At 55.3% G+C, this 24,515-nt stretch overlaps 1 protein-coding gene across 11 annotated transcripts in view; it reads right to left on the reverse strand.

Annotated features, from left to right (window-relative positions):
• The window catches only part of CACNA1A (calcium voltage-gated channel subunit alpha1 A), a 286,233-nt gene continuing 261,718 nt past the window's right edge, over positions 1-24,515 (reverse strand). For 4 of the 11 annotated variants that reach the window (XM_088792422.1, XM_019746095.3, XM_019746094.3 and 1 more), the window contains 16 exons: positions 24,271-24,387; positions 24,055-24,120; positions 23,764-23,879; positions 22,170-22,320; positions 18,440-18,567; positions 16,156-16,252; positions 13,593-13,698; positions 7,368-7,475; positions 7,136-7,236; positions 5,968-6,077; positions 5,718-5,856; positions 5,448-5,561; positions 4,118-4,153; positions 2,895-3,081; positions 2,337-2,584; positions 1-1,541 (listed from right to left, as the gene is read on the reverse strand). In XM_088792422.1, coding sequence (XP_088648548.1) covers positions 849-1,541; positions 2,337-2,584; positions 2,895-3,081; positions 4,118-4,153; positions 5,448-5,561; positions 5,718-5,856; positions 5,968-6,077; positions 7,136-7,236; positions 7,368-7,475; positions 13,593-13,698; positions 16,156-16,252; positions 18,440-18,567; positions 22,170-22,320; positions 23,764-23,879; positions 24,055-24,120; positions 24,271-24,387 — 2,517 coding nt within the window. In that variant the 3' untranslated portion in view covers positions 1-848. Of the gene's footprint in view, positions 1,542-2,336; positions 2,585-2,894; positions 3,082-4,117; positions 4,182-5,447; positions 5,562-5,717; positions 5,857-5,967; positions 6,078-7,135; positions 7,237-7,367; positions 7,476-13,592; positions 13,699-16,155; positions 16,253-17,073; positions 17,518-18,439; positions 18,568-22,169; positions 22,321-23,763; positions 23,880-24,054; positions 24,121-24,270; positions 24,388-24,515 lie in introns of those variants that run through there. The other 7 variants (XM_088792424.1, XM_019746093.3, XM_088792425.1 and 4 more) reach the window with 7 other exon arrangements.

Here is a 24,515-nt window from a genome sequence, read left to right on the forward strand (position 1 = left end):
CCCTTTGATTCAACTTTTTATTTTTTTTTTCTTTTTGAATGTCATGCAATAATTCACAGTCCCAAGCCCACAGTTTTCAAACAAGGTAGGAAAAAAGGCAAAAAGAAGCAAAGGAAATCGGTGGTGTTGTTCTTTTTTTTTCTTTTGTTATTTCAAGCAGGACCAAATGTCAGAAAAAAATGCTTCTTTTCTCAATCATTAATTTTTTTGTCCTTTTTTAAAATTGTTTATTTTTTTTAAATCGATTTCTGCAGGCAGTAATAGTAGGGTTTGGTATAACCAGCAAGCACTCCAGTGTGTGTCTGAGAACGTGTGTGGTGGGGTATGAACGTGTCTGGTGGAGGTCTGTGTGGGACGCTGGGTTTCCGCTTCTCCGTCACACACGGGCCACCAGCTCACGTTTACCAGGGGAAGGAAAGATTCAATTGAGATGATAAAACTCATCAATAGAAGCAATTTTTTTTTCTCCCGGTTTTTCTTTTAAAAATGTTTTTTTTTTTTTTTTTTTTTTTTTAAATTTCCATTTTCCCCAAGGTTCTCCAAAAATGGCTGAGTTAATTCGAATCCCTTGGCTGTGTGGTTTGTCTGTCCCCGAGGGCCCCCATCGTGGGGGGCCGGGGCTGGATAGGGGGCCCCGAGGGTCTTTGTGGGACACCTTGGCGTGTCCTGGCCCTGGGGACTCCCTCCAGAGTCCGGGGGTGTCCGGCAGGTCCTCTCCCGGGCCTCCCCCGTGTGCTGGGCAGGTGGCAGCGAGGTGGCCCCGCGGCCGCGCGCGGCTCCTCCCCGTGGGGCGTGTGCGTGGGGTGCGTGGGGGGGCCGGGCGGGCGCGGGTGCCACCTCGCCCTGGCTTAGCACCAGTCGTCGTCGTCAGTCTCGCTGTAGGCTTCATGGAGGCCTTTCCGGGAGCCCGGCCCGCGGGGCCTGGCCAGTCCGTGGGCCGGGTAGTAGCCGTTGGGGAGTCGCCGGCCGTGCCTGGAAGGAGACGCACAGGCCGGGCCTGCGGCCCGGGGAGTCCTGGGCGAGCACGCGTGTCTCACAGGAGGCGGCGCGTCGTAGGGCCCGTCGTCTGCACCACCGCCCGGGCCGTCAGCCTCCTCGTAGTCGGAGCCCCGGTAGTAGCCGTGGTGCCGGGGGCCCGGGGGGCCCTCGGATGCGTGCGCAACGGACGCTGGCCATCGCGCCCCGCCGTGGCGACACGGTCTGGGGGACTCACTCCGGGCTGGGCCCCGCCGCTCCATTGCTGGCGAGCGGCTGCTGCCGTGTCCCCCAGGCGGCCGCTCCCCGGCCAGAGGCTCAACCGCGGGGCCTGGGTACCTCCGAGGGCCGCTGGGGGCCGCCCGGCCAGGTCGCACCACCGGCTGCTGCTGCTGCTGCTGCTGCTGCTGTGGGGGCCCCGAGCCGCCGGCCTTGCGGATCACGGGGGAATAGGACACGTGTGGCCGGGGGGTGGAGGGGGTCTGGGGGAGCTGGCGGCGACCCCGCCGCGGAGTGCTGGTACCAGATGTTGAGGGGGCTGGGCTTCCACTTACGGAACTACTGCCCTACACGAAAATTGAAACAAAGGAAATCAAAAAAAAAGATACAACAAAATCAACCAGAAGGAGACAGGAGGAGACAGAAGGGGGGGGCAAGGGAAAACCAAAGGACAGGAGAGGGGCCAGGGGCGTGTGGGGAGGGGGGAGGAGGGGAAAGAGGGGGAGGGGGAGGAGGAGGAGGAGGAGGAGGACACAGGACATTTGAATGGAATAAAAGGAAAAAAAGCAACAGCCACAGGGGTCAGGAGGGGGAGGATGGGCAGGATGGGGAGGAGGAAGAGGATGGTGGAGGAGGGAGAGAGACGAGGAGGGCAGGGGAAGTCGAAAACCAACACAACAAAGTGAAAAGAGAAATGAGAAATGGAGTTTTGTAAGTTTCAGGATTAAAATAGCAGAAGTTTCAAAAATTACTCACAGGCGTCCAGAGGACAGAAATCATAATTGAAACAAAAACAGAAGCCGGGTTAAAGGAAAGCAAAAGGCAGCGGCGGCCAGCACGGCATGAGCCATAAGGACCAGGCTGGCCTGAACTCAAACGTGATCCATAACCAAAGAGGAAGCAGCTGCAGGCAGGGAGGGGGCGGCAGGCGGGCAAAGGGCTGGAGGGCAGAGTGGGGGGGCGAGTGGCAGGGGGCAGGGTCCACCCACTCCTGCAGGCTCCCCTTGGCTTGGGAAGGAGCCCCGAGGGTCACAGGTCACAGTGGGGAGTGAGGACACTGCCCAGAGTGGCTGTGGGGTGTGGGCCTCCCCCACCGCTGACCCCCCATGGCTTGGTCTGGGGACAACTCCAGCTACACGCACCTGCCGATGTGCCATGTGCTCTCGTCCCTCGCTAGGAGAGCGGGACCAGCGCTGGTCACGGGCCCGGGGCCGGTGCTCAGGCCGCTCCTGGGCGTAGCGCTCCCGGTCAGGGGGCGGGGGGTGGTGGTGGTGGTGGTGGTGGTGGTGCGGCCGGTGTTTTCGGTCCTTGGTCCGGCCCCGCTCCTGGTCCCGCTCCTTTGATGGCAGGTCCCCGGACTGGGTGGTCATGCTTAGGTCTGTCCCCAAGCCTGGGCCGGGCAGGGGTCAGACAGACAGATAGCTGTGAGGGAGGGGTGGGGCAGGACATGCACATAGGAGGCCACCAAGGGGGTCTGTGGGCCCTAGAGAGGGGCACCTTCCCCTGGACCAAGGAAGGCCTGTGGTGGGTGCTGGGGGTCCGGTCCCCAGGCTCTGATGGCCCAGCTTGGTCCCCTAGGTCCCATCTAGGCCTCCCCTTCTCTGTCTACCCCCCCCAACCCCATGCCTTCTCTTCCCCTCTCTTCCCTTGCCCCCTGACAGAGCCTCCCTCTGATCCCCGGGCCCTGAGGGGCCGCCCACCTGTGTCCACGTCTGTGTATCGGCCCAGGGAGCGCTCAGAGGCGCGGTGGCTGCGGTCACGGCGCCGCTGGTGGTGCCGCTGGTTCTCCTCAGGTGGCACCCGCTCCAGGGAGTAGTCATCCAGGCGCCGGGCCTTGGGGCCCAGCACGGAGGCCGAGCGCTTCATGGGGCTGGTGTCTGAGATGGTCTGGGGGGGGACAGGCGGGCAGGCTGGGGTCAGTGGCTGGTACCAAGTGGTCCGGGTCTGTCCTGCCCCATTGGCCATCAGTGATGGTGTGTCGGCTGGGGGGGGGCGGGTCTTGGCTCCTGATCAACCAGGGCCTGTGATATTCTGTCCCCTCCCAGGCCCATCCTGGGTTCTGGCCAGGAGGTTCCATCTGATCTACCCTTGCTGCTTCTCAGGACCACCGCTGGGGTTACCTCCTGGCCTTGAGGGTCCAGCCAGGGACACACAGGCTGGCTGAAAAGATGAGCTTTCCCCATCCAGTGCAAACCTGGGAACCCGGGGAATTAGGCAGCACGCCCTGCCCTCACCCCTGCGTGCTCTCCAAGAGGGTGAGAAGCCTGACTCCCATGGCTGTCAGGCCTACAGGCTTAGGCCCAGCAGCCCAGCACATCAGCTCACTGTCCTCCTTGGCCAACAGGGCCCAAGCTTTCCTGCCTACCCAACGGGCCACCCTGGCCCTCGAAGCCCTGGGGCACCTGCCTTCTCATCATCAGCCTACACCCGGGGAGCCTGTGCATGCTGCCCTCCCGGGTCATGCCCTGGAGGGAGGGTCCTGTGGTTCTCTGCAGCTGGGAGAGGGGAGGACAGGGAGGAACTGGCCCAGGTGAGTGGCTGTTGGCACTGCCCGAGGCACGAGTTTTACGGGACACAGGGCTGTAGGACCAGAGGGTCAGGGGAATGAAAAAGAGTAGGCCATGTATGGGGGAGTAGGTTGGAATTTTGGAAGGATGGACCCTCTGGCTTGGGGTCTCTGAAGAGAATAGGGTATAGGAGGGAGAGGGAGAAGGGGGGGTGGGCAGGACTACTTCCCAGGGCACACGTGAGGCACAAAGAGAACACAACACACAAGGATGGGGCTCCATGGGGGAGCAGGTGTGGTCTACAAAGAAAGGTGGGGTCTGGGGACTGCAGAGATGACAGGACTGCCCTGAGGGGGGGTGGGCAGGAAGAGGGGGCCGGAGCCCAGCTGGGCAGCGGACTGGCTGGTGGTACATACACTGAGGTTATTCCCACGTGGCCGGCCCCTTCTCCTCTGTCACAGCCCCACGGGATGGTGCACACAGAAAAAACAGAAAGAAGAAAATAAATATAAAAGCCGAGAAAGGGAGTGAGAGGTGGTACATGGACCTGAAGAGTGAAGGGGAAAATGGAGGGAGAGAAAGAAAGGTTAAAGTCTCTAGTGAGTGGGTGACCCCTGGCCTGGTCAGTGGTCTTCCCACAGGCACAGAGACAAGACAGGACACAACACAGACAGACAGATGGCAGAGGCACGAGATAGACAGATGGACGGCATGGCCACAGGCCCCTGGCCCCGGGCTCTGCCTCATGCAATGCCCCAGCCCTGGTTCCGGCTGACACTCAAAGCTTGGAGGATGACACTCAAAGCTTGGGGGTAGGAACGGTGGCCATCAGCTGAGTTTGTCACCACCCTCTCCTGGGGCTCAGCAGCTAAATCCTGGGGCAGGGAGGGAGATCGGCAGGATGGGGTTGGGCAGCTGCATGCAGGCTGGGTGCCCCCCACCCAGGTTGCCAGCAGCCACAGGCCAGGCCCCTGGGCGACCCTGGCCCAGCCAGGCACAGCACAGCCTTCCACCCCGTGCAGATGCCCTGGCATAGCATACAGACAGCCCGGCACAGTCAGGCATGCTGCCCCGCCTCTTGGGCTGGATGGGCAGCCAGCCATGCTTCTGGCTTCTGACCCATGGGCCGGAAGCATTGGGATCTTCACACCCTACCACCCCCAGAGGGCCCTGAGCTGAGTGGAGCAGCCACACACAGACACACATCAGGCACACGACCCTGGCCCTCCCCAGTGGCCCCCACAGAGACCAGATAGGACGGACGCCAGCTGTCTTGGATCCTCCCCAGACTCTGCCACCTGGGAGCAGACCCACACGTGCATGTGTGTGCATGTGTATGGAAACACAGTGTGTATGTGTGCATGCGTGTGCATGCCTGCGCATGTCTGTGTGCGTGCTTGTATTCTTGATTGCAGTCTCACAAATCACCTCCCACACCCCCACACGTGTCCTCCACATCCTCCCGCCTCAGCACCCCGAAACAGGGCAGAGACAAACCACTTGGCAGTGGCTATCGCACCCTGCCCCAGGGTGTCCCTGTCTCTCTGCCCTCCATTGGAGGGCGCTAAGAGGACCAGGGCCTCCAGGTACCCCAGGCATGGCCAGGCGGGGCCTGTGTGCTGGTGCTGAGGGTGGAGGAGACCCCGCCCAGGCCTGGGTCCTGGAGAAAGGTGATGCCTTGGGCTTCAGGAGGCAGGGCCTCTTGGGCCCAAGTCCACCTGCAGGGGGGTGGGTGAAAGCGCTCACCTGGTTCTCCGCAGGGAGGCGGGGCATGGAGGTGGCCCGGGCCTGGCCTTCCATGGGGAGGTAGCGCTCACTGTCCGAGTAGCCATCTCGGCCCATCTCTCGCATCTCTACAGACTGCAGACAGATGGCGAGGCTGGGTGAGCCCCAGGGCTGGCCACTCAGACCCCAGGGGCAGCCTGGTATGTGTGGAGCTGCAGGCAGGGGGCCCAGTCCCCACCCTCATGCTGCTCGGGCCCCTGAACCTTTGGAACAGTGGGGAGACAGAGGCACCTGAGAGTTGGGCTGGCTGTTGGTCATGTCGTTAGGGTGCCCTCGCTCTGGGCTCCATGTGCCCGTCTTCTGAAACATCTCCTGGGCTCGCTGGGTCACCCAGGAAGGGCTCTCTTTGATGCCACTTTCGTGAGCCATCCTGTATGTGGGACACAGGCCAGTGTGGCAGTGGGCACTCCGGGGGCTTCTGTGTCTAGGATTGGCGACCCCTGCCCCTCCATCCCCACCTCCTGGCCAGAGTGACACTCACAGGCCTCCTCCTGGGTCTAGCTGGGTGGAGGGAAGGGCATTCTGGCCAGGCCCCCCCTCTTGCGTTGGTGATGGGGGCTCCATGCGCTGGAACATGAGAGGTGTCCGGTTCTGGGGAGGCAGAGAGCAGCATTTGTGCACTGGGTGGAGGGGGGCTGGGCACAGGTGAGGGAGGCTGTGGAAGTGACGCTAAGCCCACCCATGACTTGAAATCCCAGAAATTATTCATGACAAACCCCCAACACACACACACACACTCAGGTCAGATCCATGAGCCAGCCACTAGCCTCTTCCTTCCAAATCCATCCAGAACTGGATTACTTCTCACACCTCCATGGCCCCATCCAGGTCTCATCTCATCACTTCCCACCTGGACCAGTGCAGTAGCCTACCTCCTCTTAGTAGGTCTCCTAGCTCCAGCCATTACCCCTCATGGCCACCAGAGGGCACGCGCGCGACCACCTGAGTGAGGCCACTACCCTTCTCTACTGAAGAGCTCCCTCATTCTGAACAAAAGTCAAAGTTCTCCTCGTGGCTCCTAAGGCTCTGCATAATCGTCACCTCTGCACCCTTGTTTTCTCCCTCTGCTCCGCTTGCTTGCTGTGTTCTGCCATATGACCTCACTGCTCCCCAAACTCCAACTCATGGTCCTGCTTCAGGGCCTTTGCACTGGCTGTTCCTTCTGCCCAGAAGGCTCTTCCCCCAGGTATCTGCTTGTGTCAGTCTTTCTTCTTCCTTCAAGTCTTTGCTCAGACACCACCTCCTCAGGGAGGCCTCCCCTGACTACCCATTTCAAGTTGCACCCCTCTCCCCCAGGCACTCTTTCCCATGGTGCTGTGTTCTGCCATGCTATATAATTTAGTCATTTGTCATTGGTGGCTTTTCTCCAACTGAGGTTCTGGTCTGTTTTGCTCACAGCTGCACCCCCAGGGCTAAGAATAGCACCCAACACACAGTAGGTGCCCAATAAGTGTTGGTGGAGCAGATGAATTACTCCAGGTTATTTCTCCTTGGCACAGCCTTACTTTTCAGTGATCTGTCCTGGGGCCCGGCCACATCCTGCTGTGCTGGTTGGTCCTCATGGTGACCAGGAAGCCAGCATCGCCCAGCCAGGGTGACCCCAGAGAGAAGGACATTGGAGGAGAGGGCTGTCAGGGCCCAGGCCATACCTGCTCCTCACGCATGGCCTGCAGCTTCTTGGCCTTGCTCTGCCGGTAGTACTCCATGATCATCATGGCCGCGTAGATCTTCCCCACTGTCAGGTCTGTGGCTGGAGACACAGAGTAAGCTCACCGTGGGTGGGGGTCCTTGTATGCACCAGACCCCTGACCCTGTGCCTCGTTTCCTTCCCTCTATGTCTTGGCAGGTCGGGGCCCGGGGCTGGCCAGGCTGGGCTCTTACACTTGTGCGGGGTGACCAGCAGGTCCAGCGTCTTCTGGGACAGGTTAGGCCAGATGGCCATCATCTCTTTCCGTAGCTCGGCGTCCATCTGCTGTTTGTCGGCCCCTCCTGCAACGTGGGCACAGAGAGGCCCTGACTGCCTGCCTGGGTGCCTGCTGGCTTCTGGGGCAGCTGCCAAGCTAGCAGCTCCTGCTCTGGAGTCCTGGTTCCCTTGGGTCCCAGCGCTCAGTGGGGCTGAGCCCGGAGGAGGAATGACTATGGGGGCTCTGGTCCTCGGCAGGGACAGAACTGTGGAGTGGCTGTGCGGGGGACAGTCCAGCACCGGAGCCTCAGGAGGGGCTGGATGGCCCAGGTGGAAACCTGACTCCCACTTACTAACTGTGCGACTTAGGTGTTAATCTACCGCTCTGTGCCTCAGTCTCCCCATCTGTGAAATGGGGATGATAGCAATTGTACCTGCCTCACTGAGTTGATGATTAAAGTAGTTAAGGTGCATGCAGCCTGAGGACAGTGTCTGCCATAGGACCGTTACTGCAGCAGCCCACGGATTTGGGCTGAGGCCTGGCGTAAGCCCCAGGGGGGCTGGGGTGCCACGGAACAGTCCTGATGGAGGTTTCTCCCTCAACCAAGTCTCCTCTGCTGTGGAGGTGACCTTTGGCTATTGCCGATCTCTGGTCCCTCACTCCAGCCATGGTGGTCATTAAGGCTCTTTGCCAGCAATTCTGGTCCCTCCTGCTCAAGTGCATGGGAGCGTGGCCTGTCTTGGCCCCTGTGGTTGGCTGGGGTCATGTGAGGTATGAATAGAGTGAGGGGTCACTTTGGGTATTTAATGGCTGGTGAAAGACCCTTCTGAGTTCTCTTTCATTCTGTCATGAAGGCTGGTGACATTAGGGACAGTGGCTGCTCTCTCAAGCCTGGCCTCTAAGTGACTGATGAGCAGAGTGCCCTGCCGACCCAGGAAGGGCACGTTAATGGGAGTGGGAAGCAAACCTTTCTTGGCTTGAGACTGCAAGGCTGTTTGTAACACAGCACATTTTTGTCTATCCTGACTGATATACCAGCCTGGCCTCTGTTCCTACTTCCATTTTCAGAGCCCCCAATCCTGTGTTCCAAACACTTACAGCAGGTATGAAAGAGACATTGACCACAGAGCTAGAGCAAGGGTACCGTGGTGCCCTGCTGGGCGAAACATTAACTTTGTAGTTGCTGGATTGTGTGGGGAGAAGGGCAAGGGCTGGCTACTAGCCACTAGAGAAGTATTTCAGTGTTTTAACCACCATCTACCGGGGCACGAAGGTTGACTAGCTGCCCTGCCTGGGCAGCTCCATTATCACACTTTGCCTCCACTCCCCATTGGCCTCTCCTTGCCCAGCCTTCCCCACTCCTCCTTTTCCTGTGTCCAGCCTGGGGCTGCATCTGGTGCCCTGCCCAACTTCTCCTTCTCAGTAGAGATGGGCCAAAGCACACACGTCTGCCAGGCATTTCATACAGCTTTCACTCATTTTTGCCCATGTGATTCTGGAGACAGGTCTTTATTTTGGGAAAGAGCCTTCAGAAGGGCGTTTCCGCAGGTAAAGCTCAGATCCTGCTCTGGAGGGTATTGAGGTGATGGGGAGCTGAACGGCCCGGACCAATGCAGTTACCTCTGCCCAGGTGGCCCTGTCCCGCCTACCGCTGCCAGGGGGCATGTCTGAGCACCTGAGTCAGTCAGGTGCCTCCTCCGTTCAGAGCCCTCAGAGCTCCACCTCACCCAGGGTCCTGCATAATCTGCCCTCATCTGTCCTCCTCTCACTCTGTGCCAGACACACCGACCTCCTCACTGTTCCTTCAACATGCCAGGCACAGTCCTGCCTCGGGGTCTTGCACGAGCTGTTTCCTCTGCCAGAATCATTCTTTCTACGAATATCTATCTGGTGCCCTCCTTCCTTCAGGTCCCTGCTCAAACCCTTTATCAAAGAGGCCTTCTAGCTACCTCACCATCACCTTCTATGCCTTTTTCCTGCTTTATTTCTCTTCTCTGTACTTATCGTCTCATGTTGTTCCCTATCTCACCCATGAGAGGGCACGCTGCAGGGGCTGTGGTCACTGGGGCAGATGTGTGGGCTTGGCCTCAGGTTCACAGGTCAAAATTATTGTGGGAGACCCTTTGGAAAATGCCGTGTAGCTGGGCTCTCAAGACTCAACACCAACCGATAACAGTTTTTCTTTCCTCATGGGAAGCAGTTGGAATTATAGCTATATTTCCCATCCACTGTAGCTAAGCAAGGTGCTGGGGGTCTCTGGTTCCTTCTCAGACATATGGGAAGGGAATGAAGAGAACGTGACATTTCCTCTTAAGAGTTGCTCTCTCCTTACAGCATAGATGTTTCCTGTTTCTAGTGGAGAAAAGGAAGACATCTGTTATGGCCTGAATTATGTCCATCCAAAATTCATGTATTTGGAGATGGGACTTTTAAAGAGGTAAAGTTCCATGAGGTCACAAGGGTGGTCCTTAACCAACAGGACTGGTGTCCCATGAGAGAGAAAGAGACACACAAGGGGTGCACACACAGAGAGAAAAAAGGCTGTGTGAGGACACAGCAAGAAGGCGGCTGGCCGTCTGCAAGCCGAGGAGAGAGGCCTCAGGAGAAACCGACCTGGCCAGCACCTTGACCTTGGACTTCCAGAAATTCGAGAAAATAAATTCTCGTTGTTTAAGCCACCCGATCTGTGGTATTTTGTTATAGCCACCCGAGCTGCTCTTGGCTTCTGAATTAGGTAAGGGAGTCAGGGCAGTGTTCCTTGGGCTCAGCTGGCACTGTGGACACGTGGGGCCAGATCCCTGATTGTGGGGCTGTTCTATGCATTGTAGGATGTTGAGCAGCAACCACTAGATACCAGTAGCACCCCCTTCCCCAAGTCCTGACAACCAAACCTGTCCCCAGACATTGCCACGTGTCCCCTTGGGGGAACAACATCTCCCCAGTTGAGAACCACCACCTTAGGCTCCCTCTGCTTCAATTCACTGGGAAGCCTTGCGTTCAGGACTGTCCTTTACATTTAAACAAAGGGAAAATCTTTAGAGAATTTCCAGGTGGCTGTCAGCTGTGGTCATGGGGTTCGCTCAAGTATGAACCCCAGGTGTATTCCTCCTCCAGTTACAGAATTATTAACACTGGGGCTCCCAGGACAGGAGTTTATGGTCCAAAAGTCCTCCCCTCCCCATTTCATTCTGTAGGCCTTTTGGTGAAGAGTCTCTGTCACAGGGTCTGTCCTGCATGCTCTGGGGTATTTAGCAGCATCCTGGCCTTTACATGCCAGAGGCTACTAGCACCAGCCTCCTCCCAGCTGTGACAATCAAAAATGTCTCTAGACTTTACCCAATGTCCCTGGGGGAAGAACGGTCACTGGTTGAGAACCGCTCACTTAGGGTTTAACCCCTGATCTCGCTCCCCAACTCTCAACCCTGCTATCCTGCTATCTCTTTTTACACAGTATTTCTTACCTGCAAACATGTTAGATATTCAACTTAGCGTCTTTATTGTTTGTTGCCTATCTCCCTGCAGCGCCACAAGGGCCGGAGGTTTGCCTGCCTTTCACTGTCGTGTCCCACGTGCTGAGGACAGGACTGGAGACACAGCAGGCACTCAGTGAAGGCTCTCATTCCATGAGCTGTGGCCAACATGGCCACCAGTCTCACTCAGGCAGACAACTTGCCAGAACACCCTTCTTTGGCGCAGGGAGGTCAAAGCCCTTCAGCTCCCAGGAGGCCCACCCTAGAATCTTCCAGGCCATTGCAGAACTCGTCTTCAGACAGAATCTGGTCTTTGAAGGGATTAAAGGACGAGACAGTGCCCTTTGGCTGGTCAGCCATGTGGAGTCTTGAATGAGAACCTGGGCTGGCCCTGAGTGGGGTTAACCTGGATTTCGCCTTTTCTGAGACAATGGCAAAATGCATTCCTGTGTTTTGAAGCTGAAATCCCCTTGCAGCCAGTGGCATGCCAGGGCAGAGAACCACGTGGGCACAGAGAATGGCAGGCAGGCATGGAGACATCTGGGAGGAGTCCAGGTACTTCCCAGAGCTTCTGGAGAAGACCCTGGCCTTGATTTCTACCTGGTGAGGGCCCAGTTGAGCCCGCCTGGACTTCTGACCTACAGAACTATGAGCTGATAAATGCGTGTGCTTTAAGCTGCTACATTTGCGGTCATTTGTTACGCGGCATAGCTAGCTAATACATGAACTGAGGCTTAGAGAGGGTGAGGTCGCCTGCCAAGGTTTGTAGTGAGGACAGGGCAGATGGGCAAGATGAGCCCACAGAACATGACTTTCCCACCTGATTACAAGGAAACTGCTGCCCAGCCTGCGCTTCCTCACCTCCCTCGGCTGGACCCAGACCACCTTTGACCATGCTGATGAGGGGACAGCCTGGGGTGGGCAGAGCCACAATACAGACAGGACCTGGGCCCGATCGGTGATGTGTGCCCAGCTGCCTGGCAGGTCTGTGTTGCTCGCCTCTGACTTGTTGCACAAGAAACTAACTTCCATTTGTGCCAGACAAGGGTGTGGTTCCCACCCCCACGTCTGCTGTCCCCTGCGCCTCATCCTCACGCCCTGTGATTCTTTCTCATTCTTTCTGGTGGCTCCTCCTGCTCTCTCTACCTTCACATGCATGTTTCCCACTTCTACCAATACCTATCCTCAACTTCACTCCCTCCGCCGGCCACCGTCCCACTAGAAGCTGCTCACCTCCCTCGCCAACAACTTCTGGACTTGGCTCCTCTGCCTCCTCTTCCCCTTAGGAACCTGGAAGGAGCCTGTATCCCTGAAGTTCGGTCCGCCTTCCTCCTGACAACCCAGTGGCTTCAGCTGGGTGGAGGCCTCACTGCCATCTTCAGCCCCCCAATTTCCACCTCTGCTGGAGGCTACACCCAGTCCTCCAGCACCAGCTTGTTTCCTGACTTGCTTCTCTCTGCTGATCGTGTCCTCTCTCTCTGACCTGCTGCTCCATCAGCTGCCAAGTCACATCTAATCTGCTGTCAGGCCTCTGAAAACCACTCCAGGTCAGGGACCCTGACTTCTCCACTAGAGTTGCCCTGGTCAGGGTGACCAGTGTTGACCTTTCACGAAATCCACCAGTCACTCTTGGTCCTCATCTTCCTTGGCTGCCGGGCAGCCCGACACGCTGGTTTCCTCCTTCTGGAGATGCCCTCCAGGAGTCCATACTGCCCAAGTCTCTGCCCACCTTCCTGGCCACAACTTGTCAGTCCCCTCTCACACTGGAGTGGCCCTGGGTTTGGTCCTTTGGGATCTCTCAGTTCACATTCATCCCCTTGGAGAGCTCATCGAGTCTCCTGGCTTAAAATCTGTTAGCATCTGACGCCTCCTGACTTCTATCTCTGGCCCAGACTGAAGACTCTTCAGCTCACCTCCCTCAGAACCTTTTCAGGGAGCACCCCCTCCCCCCACTGGAAGTGTAAGTGGAGAGCCCCCTGTCTACTCCATGTCTTCATGTGCCGCAGGCAGTGCTGACCTCCTGCCCTCCCTTCGCCCCTACCCTCACCTCTTCCTCATCTCAGGCAACAGCCCCACCCCCAAGTCAAGGGTGGCCTTGACTCCTTCTAGCTACACCCCCTCCATGCTCCACATTTGAATCCATTGGCCATCCAGTCAGCTCAGCTCCCAGGAAGTGTCCAGAATCTAAACAGTCAGAGCCACCCTCCTATCTTCATCTGGATTAGGTCAGTGGCCTCCACTCTGGCTTCTTTCCTGTCCACTCTCCCCACTGTGGCCAGAGGGGCCTGTTCAGATGTGAGGAGCATCAGGTCCGTCCTCTTCTCCGAATGCTGCCTTACGCCCCACACCCCCTTTACTCAGAGGGCAAGTCAGTTCAACACAGCCCCAAGTGACCTCCTACCCCAGGGCCTTTGCACCTGCTGGCCCTTCTTCCTGGGGCACTTTTCCAGCAGGTATCCACGTAACTCATCACCTTATCTCCTTCAGTACCTCCTAGGGGAGGCCTCCCCCACTGGAAGCGTAAGCTGCCAGTTTAGAGTGGTGGCTGGTGCACAGGCAGCACGCCCTAGATATTTGCCAAGTGAATGAATGGGTGAGTGAGTGAAGCCCATGACGGGGCAGCGGCTCCTTCATTTCAGGCAGGGACAGGGATCCTTAGCTGCCCACAGCTCTCCCCTCCAAGGTCCCGCCTCCACCCTGTCCCACCCCTCGGCCCCGCCCCCACCCCCTACCCTTGGCGATCTTGATGTCCAGGGCTGTGCGGATCAGAGCCATGAGGGTGGAATTGAAGTGGACGGTGTTGTCATCTGCGACAGGCAGATCCATCCGCAGGAGCCTCTGCAGAAAACCAAAGGCAAGGGCAGTCATTCCCAAGCACCCCTCCCCATTCCCCGTGAACCAGACCCGCCCTACCCAGGGAGCCCCAGGAAGAACTCTGAAGGCAGCAGCTAAGGTGCTCCCCACCCTCAGGTTACTGGCCCCAGTGCTCCATTTCCCGATTTCCCTTGGTGGCCCGTAGGGAGGGCACTGTTTTCCTATGCTATGAGCCCCTGCCCCTTCCTCTCCCACCTGATGGACCCTAGATCTGGGTAGCCCTGCCCCAGAGTTCTTCTGGACGGCTCCGTTCCGTTCTGACCCCAAAGAAGCGTACAAGCCGGATCACAGAAGACATGCAGCAGCCAGGCAGAGGGATCCACGGCCACAGCTACCTGGGGCCGCTGGCTCCCCGCCCCCACCCCCGCTTGGCCCAGACCAGCCCAGATGGGCACAGACCACATCATTTCTCTGAGAAGCAGCAAGCAGGTGGCCCCCTCTGATGGGGTGGGCCCCTTGCAGACATGCAGCGAGACCAGCCGTGACACACAGAATGGCAGACGGGCGCATGCAGACGGAATCTCGAGACTCATTCATAGCTCCGTGGAAAGTGTATCTCAGGGCAAGTCTGGATCTTGGCTCTGTGCGATGGTGGGGTGAGGGGTGAGGGGGTGTTCCCATGGCCAAGGGAAGAAGATTCCCTGTATCCCAGGCAGGGGCTCTGGCCCCTGTGCTTGGTGACATGGGAGAGGATGCTGGGCTGGTGTGTACCAGCCCAGGCTGAGGTGGCACGGAGATGGGGGTTGAGGGTGAGTTTGGGGTTCATCTGGGGATTCAGACACATGTCAGCAGGAAACACAGAGTTGGAGATGGGGAGAGGGATGGCAAATCCAGAGTAGAACATGAGAGATGGGGTGGGGCAAGGTGGGGAGGGAGGCAGTAGATACAGAAACACACATACTGGGCCACTGTGCACAGCTGTGCAGGTTGTGCACTGCACAAAGGGATTCCTGTCTTAGAAATCATGGATTTATGTATTTAAATGACAACTTCCCAGCTGCCAGCAGAAAAGTGGTTTTTACACATTACTGGATTACAATTTTTCAACAGGTAAAGTGTTCTGTGGAAAAGATGATCTTTTCAAATTTGCACAAAGTGCCTTATGGATCTGTGGTGGCCCTGCACAGAGGCCAGGAAGGAAAGGGCTCTTCCTTTCTCCTGTGTGTGCACACGTTTGCACTGGTGTGTGCATGCACACACACGCACACACACTCTCTCACTCTCTCTCTCAGACAAGCAGAAACCAAGAAGAGGGACAAGAGGACACCTAGAGAGAGAAGGGATAGGCACAGGGATTTTGAGATGCTGGTAGGGCTGCTTCATCCAGGTCTTGACTTGGAAGGAGGGGTGCACGGAGGGAGGAAAAGGAACAAGGTTGTGGGGAGGCAGCTACGCAAGGCAGAAGGAATGACACTGACAGGAGAGGGAAAACTTCTGCAGACACAGGGTGGACCAAGGTGGATGGGAGAATGGGATGATGGGGTAATCTTTGTTTTTTTTGGGGGGTGGGGCGCGGGACTTATACAGGTCATCCCTGAACTTCTTGGAGAAAACAGAGCATCTGTCCTTGGGTGCCAAGGGAGATTCCAGGACAGGGGTCTAGAGGCTTGGCCCAGCCACCTGGCGGCAGGACCCTTGCTCCTTCAGCCAGCATGCACCACCTCCCCGGACGGCCATGGTGCCTGCCCGCCCCAGGCTCCCGCCAAGGCAGCGTGCATGGCCTGCATCAGGGTGCCACGGTCCAGGGGTCCAGCTGCGGCCCGCCTGCCCACTCTGGAACAATGGAGAGGCATGTTTGGGTGTCTCGGGGGGAGAAGATGGGTGGCATAGGGACAGGGGCTGGGGAAGCAACTCCAGAGGGGAGGGTGGAGGGGAAGAGAGGCTGTGGATATTCCTTGGGAGGTCTTGGATCCCCAAGGCCCAGTGTCAGAGATCAGCTTCAGGTGTGCATGGGGGGGGCACTGCTGGACCTGGGGGTTTAAGATACAAAAGATGGAGCCAGGGCCTTGCCTTTTTGGGGGCCAAAGCCCCCCCTGCTGAAAGGTACCTGCTCTGGCCTGGGCGTGGGGCTGCTCTGCGTGGGCAGAAAGGAGGCATGGTGGCAACCCCCCCCGAAGTGTGTTTGTGTCCAATTTGGTTTCCAGGGGACCAGGTGCAAGGGAACCTAGGGGCTCCCCTCCCCCACCCCGCCATGCGGCCATAATGGAGTCTCAAAACACCAAGACACACTCATCGGAAAGGACGGACACACTGTGCTGCTTAGAGTCAAGGGATGGTCATGATCCATTTACTTGAGGAGGAAAGAAAAAAGAGAAAAAAAAAGAAGAGGAATGCTGGAAAAAGAGACTTGGCGGATTATTCCTGGCCAGCACTGAAAAATCCCCAGTGCCCGGACGTCGGTGGTCAGCAAAGGTAATCTACCTTGTAAGCCACTCTGGCCGGACACTTCTTCCCCAGACCCAGGGGCGGAGACATGTGTCTCAGCATCTGATACATGTCCGGGTAAGGCATGCGGCCCCTGGCAGCACCGAAAACAAAAACGGGAGTGGGGACGGGGAACCAAAGGAAAGGTGGGTGAAGGGAGGGGAAGAAACAGAAGAAAAACAAAAACAAAAACCATACGAGCCAAAAAATAGAGAGAGAAAGATGCAGAGAACAATAAAATAGGTATTTCAAATAAATGGAAAAGAGGAGGAAAAAAATGGAAGAAAAGGTAATAAAAAAAGATTACTTCACTGCTCGCGAGCAGGGAGAGAGAGAAAAGAGAAAAGTCAGATTCAGTTTTGACTCTGAGCTATGATTCTGGTGGAATGTGGAGGGAACGGGTTTCTTCCCCCCTCAGTTTGGAGGGCCTGGAGCAATGCTTTGGTTTGGTGTTATTTTAAAAATTGGGCAAAGTTCTCTGGTTTGGCTGAGGCTGGTCTCTGAGGGGGCCTAGGTGGGGAGGAGGGGCCAGGGGTGGTGGAAGATAGGGCTGGGGGCTTCAGGAGGCCAAGGTTGGAGGGGGAGAGAGTGGAGGTGACGGTGGGAGGGCAAAGCAAAATTACGATCCCTCCCGGATGTGTCTGATTTGGGGTGCCGTTGAGACCCTGGGATGGGCAGCTTCAGCTAAGAGCAAGCAGAATGGCTGAAGGGAACGGAGAGGTATGTTCCATGCTTCATTGAGTCTACGTGACTGCATTCTGTTGGCTAAAAGAATTTTCTAGTTTAATGCAAGAAAGAGAGATGGCTCTGTTTTTTGGATATATATATATATATATATATATGAAATATATATATTGAAGAACCCCAAGCCACACTCATTCCATGGATGCTAGCAGGTTTTAGTGGAAATCAAACCTTGCAAGCAACCCTATGAGGACATTTCTTGCCTAAGCCGAGAGGGGGAGATATTACACGCAATAAACTGTACATATCCTTATAATGAATCCGACCGCTGAAAGGAGAAGAGAGGGGATTAGTGGAGACACAGGGGCCAAGTTGCCTTCACGCTGGCTCCCTGCACACACAGGGAGGTTGTGATGCCAGGTGCTGGGGACCCCCTGGCTTGAAAGGATCAGGGAGACCTGGGATGAGTAAAGGTCCCTGAGACATTCCCAGACACTCGCAGACCCCAGGGGACAGAGGGTTTTGTTTGGGGTGTGCCAGGAGCTCTGGGCTGGGGGGCACCTCCCGAAGGGCTCTCCTTGCACCTCCCCCTTCAACAATCTACATGGGCTACACTGGGGTGGGGGGGGAGCTCGTGGAATAGAGGACATGGGGACAGCATCCAACTGCTGTGACCTAAAATCAAAAGAGGAAGAGTTAGGAACCAGCTGAAAGTCAAGTCCCAGAACCGCGGCTCACCCCAGCCTCTCGGTCTCACGGAGGACTTATCTGGGGCTGCACGGATGGCAAGGATCCAGGCCTCCCTGCTTTCCTCCTGAGGCCTCCCCTCCAGTGCTTAGGCGGCAGAGGGGGCCCATTAATGCTTTCTCAGGTCCTGAGCCCAGCCTGAACTAGAAACTTCAGTCAGTGACTAATGGGCTGTAAGCATCAGGACGGTGCCTCTGAGTGTCCTGCAAGTGCTTGGTGTTGAGCAGGAGCTCAGTTCACATGCACAGGATGGAGCCAACCCTCTGACACCACCACCTGTCAGCCAGAAGGGGGCAGTCTGGTGCCTACGCAGATGGGAGAGCTCACACTTCTCATGACCATGAAGATGCAAAGGCCACAGAGGCTCTGTGTCCTCTCCCCGGGACTTATGTGATCATCTGCTCCAGGGTCCTGGGATCCCAACGGGAGCTAAGTTCCACCACTGTAGTCTTGCAGCCAATCCTGTATGCCAAGGGAGCTAGGCCAGCCCCTCTCTCCACACTCCCAGGAGAATTGAAGCTGAGAGGCCTCTGGTTTCCTCCCTGGGGCCTGGCAAATTTGTCCTCACCATCTGGAGGCCTCATTGTGAGGGGCAGGAGAGACTCACAGGAGGCGAACTCCTCATGGTTGACCCCCTCCCTCATCTCCCTGAAAGCCTGGGGCTTGGGTGGGGGTGGTACCCAAAGCATTAACTGGGGGCATGAGAGGATGCTGATTCTCATCTCCTTCCTCTACACTGACCGCCCTGAGATGCCTGCTAGCTCCCCAGGGACCCAACGTCCCAAGGTCTGGGCTCCAGTGCCAGAGAAAGGTGGATGGTGTGGCTGGAGGATTCGGGGTGACTCCTTACCACGCTGCAGGGTCGTACTCGGCCCAAACACGCACGTACTCATCCAGGTGGTGGGGCCCCAGGATGGAGGAATCTCGAGTGAGGTATTCAAAGTTGTCCATGATGACAGCAACAAAGAGGTTCAGCATCTGTGGGCGTCCCGGGGGCCAAGAGGGGGTGGGGGAGAGTGAGAGCCATCCAGACACATATACACAGAGGCCCAGAGGGAGAGGCGGAGGGAGATGAGAGGGGAAAAGGAGACAGAGAAAGAGATGGAGGGAGGGCAGGTAGGAAACACACATGTGCCAAGGAGCCCAGACAGAGAGATGGAGAAATGGAGATGGGGGGAGAGACAGAGATAAAGATGGAGACAGAGAGTCAGAGAGAGAAAGGGAGGAGAAGCCAAGTGAAATAGGGGTTAACACTAAGGGGACCACCATGACCCCAAATCCTCCCACACCTGGCTCCCACTAGGGCCAAAGTGAAGGCTCCACGTGGGCAAAAACCTTGTTGTGTTCCAGCCCCAGCACAAAGTAAGCACTCAGCAAACATTTCTTGGATGGATGGATGGATGGATGGATGGATGGATGGATGGATGGATGGACGGATGAATTTTCCTGCCCTCATCTGCCTCTGATAGCTCCTTTTCATGTGTTCTTCTAGTCTGTAGAGCATGGGGAGCTTGCATCTTTCTTGCCTTCAGGCCTTTGCAAATGTTCCTTTAGTGAACATCTCTCTTTGGGTAACAGCACCTGAGGAACCCCTTCCTTTATACGTAGGTGTTCTGGTTTGGTGTGGCTGACCCTTATCTCACGGCTCCATAGGTGGTGGTCATATAACCCAGGCTTGTGATTGGTTAGGGAGGGGCACGTGACCCAAAGTGGCAATGAGAGCCTTTCCTGCGATTTTTTTCTGGCACTCTGGCAGCCTTCTTGCCTCTATAAGGAGAAGTATGAGAATAAAGCCAGTGTGGAGGAGAACAGCAAAGAGGATGGGGTCCGCTTGCCTGGATCCAGCCTCACCTAGACTTTTCAGTTATACATTTTAATGAATTGCATGTTTTGCTTCAGTCAGTTTTTGTTACTTGCAACCAATTTGATGACTATGTGGTTGAATTCCTGCTCACCATCCCTGGGGGCCACTCTTTGAAATCTTCCTTCTCTTAGTGTGAATCTCCCCCATCAAAGCACATATAAGATTGTGCTATTGTGGCTGACTTGTCTGCCCTTCACCCCTACAAACTGAGAGAACCGTGTTCTCCCCTTAAGCCCCCAGTGCCTAGCATAAAGTAGGCATTAAACAAATGATTAGATATAAACATAATAGGTGATTAATAAATGACCTGTAATTCTACATGTCCTTAATTTTAGTGAGTCGATTTTTAATTCATCATTTCATGACTGAGTACCTGCTGTGTGCCAGACCCTGTCCTAGGTGCTGGTTACACAGCAGTGAGCAAAACAGAAATTCCTGCCCTGGGAGGGGGCTGATGGTCAAGCCTTATAGATGTTTTCTAGGGTGCCTGCCCTTCCTAGATGGACTGCATTATAAGAGCTTGACCCTATATATGCCCATAGCTGCTTGGACAAGGGTGGCCATTTGACCAAGGGCTGGCATGGCCCAATCAGACTCTCTTCTGGGAATCTGGAACTGAGCAATGGACCCTCTGGGTCAGCGGATGTAAGTCTCCCGGTGTGAGGTCATGGTCTGAAGAGGGTGGGTGTGCTGGGCTTTTGCTGACAGATGCTGCTGCCTGGCCTGGGATCTACAAACCACTTCTCCTACACTCCCTCGGCAGCTGGCTTCTTCCATCATCTAGTGGGAACCACAATCAGGAGGCCAGACTTGGGAGGAGACAAGGAGAGGAGACTCCTTCTGCTTCCTGCAAGGGTCTGTGTTGTGGGTAGAACTATGCCCCCCACAAAAGACATGTCCAAATCCTAATCCTGGTCCCTGTGGATGTGACCTTATTTGGAAAAAGGATCTTTGTGCATGTCATCAAGTTAAGATGATGTCATATCGGATTAGGGGAGGCCCTAAATCCAGTATGACTCCTCTCCTCATATGAGAGACATGTGAACACCAACACACAGGGAGAGGCCATGTGATGATAGGTGGCAGAGACTGGAGACGTGCTGCCACAAGCCAAGGAATGCTTGGCACCAGCAGAAACTGGAAGAGGCCTGGAAAGATCCCTCCTAGAGGCTTTGCAGGGAGCATGGCCCTGCCAACACTTTGATTGGACTTCTAGTTTCAGGAACTAAGGAACAAAAACTTCTGTTGTGTTAGGCCATGTGGTACTTTTTCACAGTAGCCACAGGAAACTAGTACTGTCTGCAGTCGTCCAGGGGCAGCAGACAGCTAGTGCCAGGGGCCGCTGGGTCCATCAGTAACACCCTCTTTTCCTTTTAATACCCCAGCCCTGGCAGTCCTGCAGTCAGTAATCCCTGGTGATTTCAGCTTGTCTGTTTGCTCTTTCAATCCTGTGCAGCTAATCCCTATATTTAATCTCCTCTGCTTAAAATACCCAGCAGTGTCTGTTCTTCAGACTGCTCCAGGGAGAGCAGAGAACAAAAATGGTTTGCAGAAATGAGGCCCCAGACAGAATGAGAGAGAGAGAAAGCAGGATGGAGCAGGCAGCTGCTGTAATTCCCTATCTATCTAACTCTACCTATTTTTTTGTTTGTTTGTTTACCTATTCGTCCTTTTTTCCCCCTGGTTCTTGGTTTCAATCTTTTGCAGTGTTTCTTATCCTTGGGTTCTATGAGATTCCTCCTTCTAGCAAATTTATCTTTTACTAGTGAAAACCCATTTAATACCTTTCAAAGTCCCAAGCTCCCTGAGAATTTTTTTTTTTTTGGTATTTCCAGGACTTTATTGGGGAACAGTGTGTTTTTCCCAGGACCCATGAGCTCCAAGTCAAGCTGTTGTCCTTTTGTCCTTTCAATGTTAGTTGTGGAGGGCGCAGCTCAACTACAGGTCCAGTTGCCATTGTTCAATCTTAGTTGTAGGGGGAGCAACCCACCATCCCTTGGGGGAGTCGAACCGGCAACCTTGTGGTTAAGAGCATGAGCTCCAACCAACTGAGCCATCTGGCCGCCCAGGAGCTCAGTGGCAGCTCATTGTCTTCATTCTAGTTGTGGAGGGCGCAGCCCACTGGCCCATGTGGGAATCGAACTGGCAACCCTGTTGTTCAGAGCTCACGCTCTAATCAACTGAGCCACCCGTCCGCCAGCCCCGAGCATGTTTATGTGGCTGACTTTTTCCTGCCTCCTGGTTGTACAGAGGAAGGTATCCAGCTCTCAGAGAGCAGGTGGGAGTCTCCCACAGTTCAACTAAACGGTCCTGGGACCAACTCTCAGCTCTACTGGGTTTTCCCTTAGGATACCCAGTGGTTCGCAAATGGGGTAGATTCTGCCCCTCATCCCCAAGGGACATCTGACAATGTCTGGAGACATGTTTGGTTATCACAACTGGGAGGGCAGTGGGGCATGTGCTATTGGCATGTAGTGGATTGAGCCCAGAAATGCTGTTAAACACTCTGCCATGCACAGAACGGCCCCCACCAAAGAGAATGACTCAGCCCCAAATGTCAAGAGTGCTGAGGATGAGAAACCCTGGTTTGTCTGATCCTAGCTGTCTCAGAGAAGCTTGGAGGGAGCAAGTCTGCAACATAGCCACATTCTAGAGAAACCCATACCCAAGAGGAGCCAGTTCTAGGCAGCCCACCCCCACATGTCCACCGACTCACCAAAAACGAGCAGAGGAAGATGAAGGAAACGAAGTAAAAATAAGCAAACTCATTGCCACACTCAGGAGTCAGGATGCCCGAGTTCTTATCACATGGCTTCCCGCTGAGACAGGAAAGCATGATGTTGTGCCAAGCCTCCCCTGTGGCACTCCTGAGGACAGAGAGGGGCATCAGGGACCTGGGCAGCCAGCCCTGGACACCAACGCCTCCCAGGGAGGCAGAGCATTGAAGGTAAGCACTTGGGCTCTGGAACTGGACCAGCATGGGTTGAGTCCCAGGTAAGTCACCTCTTTCCTTTGGGAGCTCTGTGAGGGGATTCTCATCCTTGGCTGTGCATTAAAGCGAGGGGCGGGGGAGGCTATTTTGAAAATGCTGATGCTAATACCTCACTCCCACAGACTTGGATTCAATTGGTTTGGGGTGGGGCCTGAGGACATAGGTGTGTTTAAATGACTTCCTCCCTTTCAGGTGACTGTAATCTTTTACTACTTTCTCCCTAGGTAACTGCTCCAAGCACACTGGGCTCCTTCCTGCCCTCCAACATGCCTGCCACCCTTCTGCCTCAGGGCCTTTGCACTTGCTGTACCCTCTGCCTGGACTGCCCTTCACCAGATATCCACTTGGCTCCCTCCCTTGCCTATTTCTCTCAAATATCACCCCCTTCCAGGGAGGCATGACCTCCCAGCCCTCCATTCCTTTTTTGTTATTGCTAAATAAGAAAGAAACAAAAAACAAAAAACCAAACTTGTGCCAAAATACACATAAAATTGATTGTTTTAAGCATTGTAAGCATCTAATTTAATGACATTAAAGCACATTCACAATAATGAGTCACCATCATCACCATAATCCACCTCCAGAACCGTTTATCATCCCAAATTGAAAATTTGTCCCCATTAAACACTAACTCCCCATTCTCCTCTCCCCAGCCCCTGGCAATCTCTATTCCACTTTTATTCCTCTATGAGTTTGCCAGTTGTAGGTACCTCATATAAGTACAATCATACATTATTTGTTCTTTTGTGCCTTCATTTCCCTCTTAATCTTGAATTTTACCTCTTTCTAGTATCCTCTATAATTTGATTACTGAGTGTCTTCCCCACAGGAATATAAGCTTCCTGAGGGCAGAGAGTGTTTTCTCTTTCTGCTTTGTTCCCACTACCTAGAGCAGTGCCTGGCACACAGTAGGTGCTCAAAAACCTCCCACAAATGAACAAAGGAACTCTACCATGCAGCCAGGATTAAGAATCAAGCCGCAGAGTTTATGTGCCTGTTTCGTTTGTAAGATGTGGTTGCCAAGAATCCCCACCTAACGGGATGGTCAGGAGGGTTCAAGGAGACAATGCCTGAAAACGCCTCCCAGGTTTGAGTCCCAGGACCTTCAGCAACTGCCCTGCGAGGGTCCGTGGATTCCTATCCCAAACCTCAGGGGAACAGAAGGCAGAGGGCACCTCCCGACACCCCCCCCCCCACGTACAGGAAAAGAACATGCCCTCACGGAAGAGAAGAAAAGGACATGCCCCCACTAAAACTGAAGGTTGAGGACACGCCTCCCCATCGTAAGGAAAAATTGAGAGCACAAACCCCCTCTCACCGGAAGAGGAGCATGAGGGCCTGGAAGAAGGTCCGGAAGTTATTGTGCTCAGTAATTTGGAACTCATCTTCATCACTGTCCTCATCCTCCACGTCGATGCCAATATTGCCAAACACCTAGGGAATGGGAGGGTGATGACCAGGGGTGGCCATGCCCCTAAGTGGCTCCAGGGAAACCCCACTCAACCCCCATGGCTGTCTCTCTGAACTGGGCTCGCCAGAGCCACCTCTGCCTAAGAGCAGTGGCCCCTCTCTGGGAACCTCTGGGAACATTAGGGGGACTGGTACTCACCTGCATCCCGATGATGGCGTAGATGAAGAAAAGCATGGCAATCAGCAGACAGACGTAGGGTAGAGCCTGGTGGGAAGGAAGTTAGACAAGCGCCCTGCAGATCGATTCTCAGCAAGGAGCATTGACAGCCCGCATTCTAGATTCAGCTAGAGTCGGGGGGCGGGGGGTGCCTGCTTTTCTTCTAGCCCTGGGCTGGAGGCAGGGGCAGTGGCTCACCTTGAACGACTGCACAAAGGTCCAGAGAAGAATTCGAATGGTGTAACCCTGACGGAGGAGTTTGATGAGCCGGGCCGCGCGGAAGAGGCGGAGGAAGCTGAGGTTGATGAAGTTATTCTGGGGAAATGGAGAAAGAGGGTGACCATTCACCCACTCCCAGGGGCTCAGAGCTGTCACCACTCACAGAGGCCCCTACATGAAGCCAACCAACAGGAAAAAGCAAGCCAGACCCCAAATAAGGAGGG

The sequence above is a fragment of the Rhinolophus sinicus genome, chromosome 15 (assembly GCF_057876585.1).
Source record: "Rhinolophus sinicus isolate RSI-liver-muscle chromosome 15, RSI-T2T, whole genome shotgun sequence".
Lineage (NCBI taxonomy): Eukaryota > Metazoa > Chordata > Mammalia > Chiroptera > Rhinolophidae > Rhinolophus > Rhinolophus sinicus.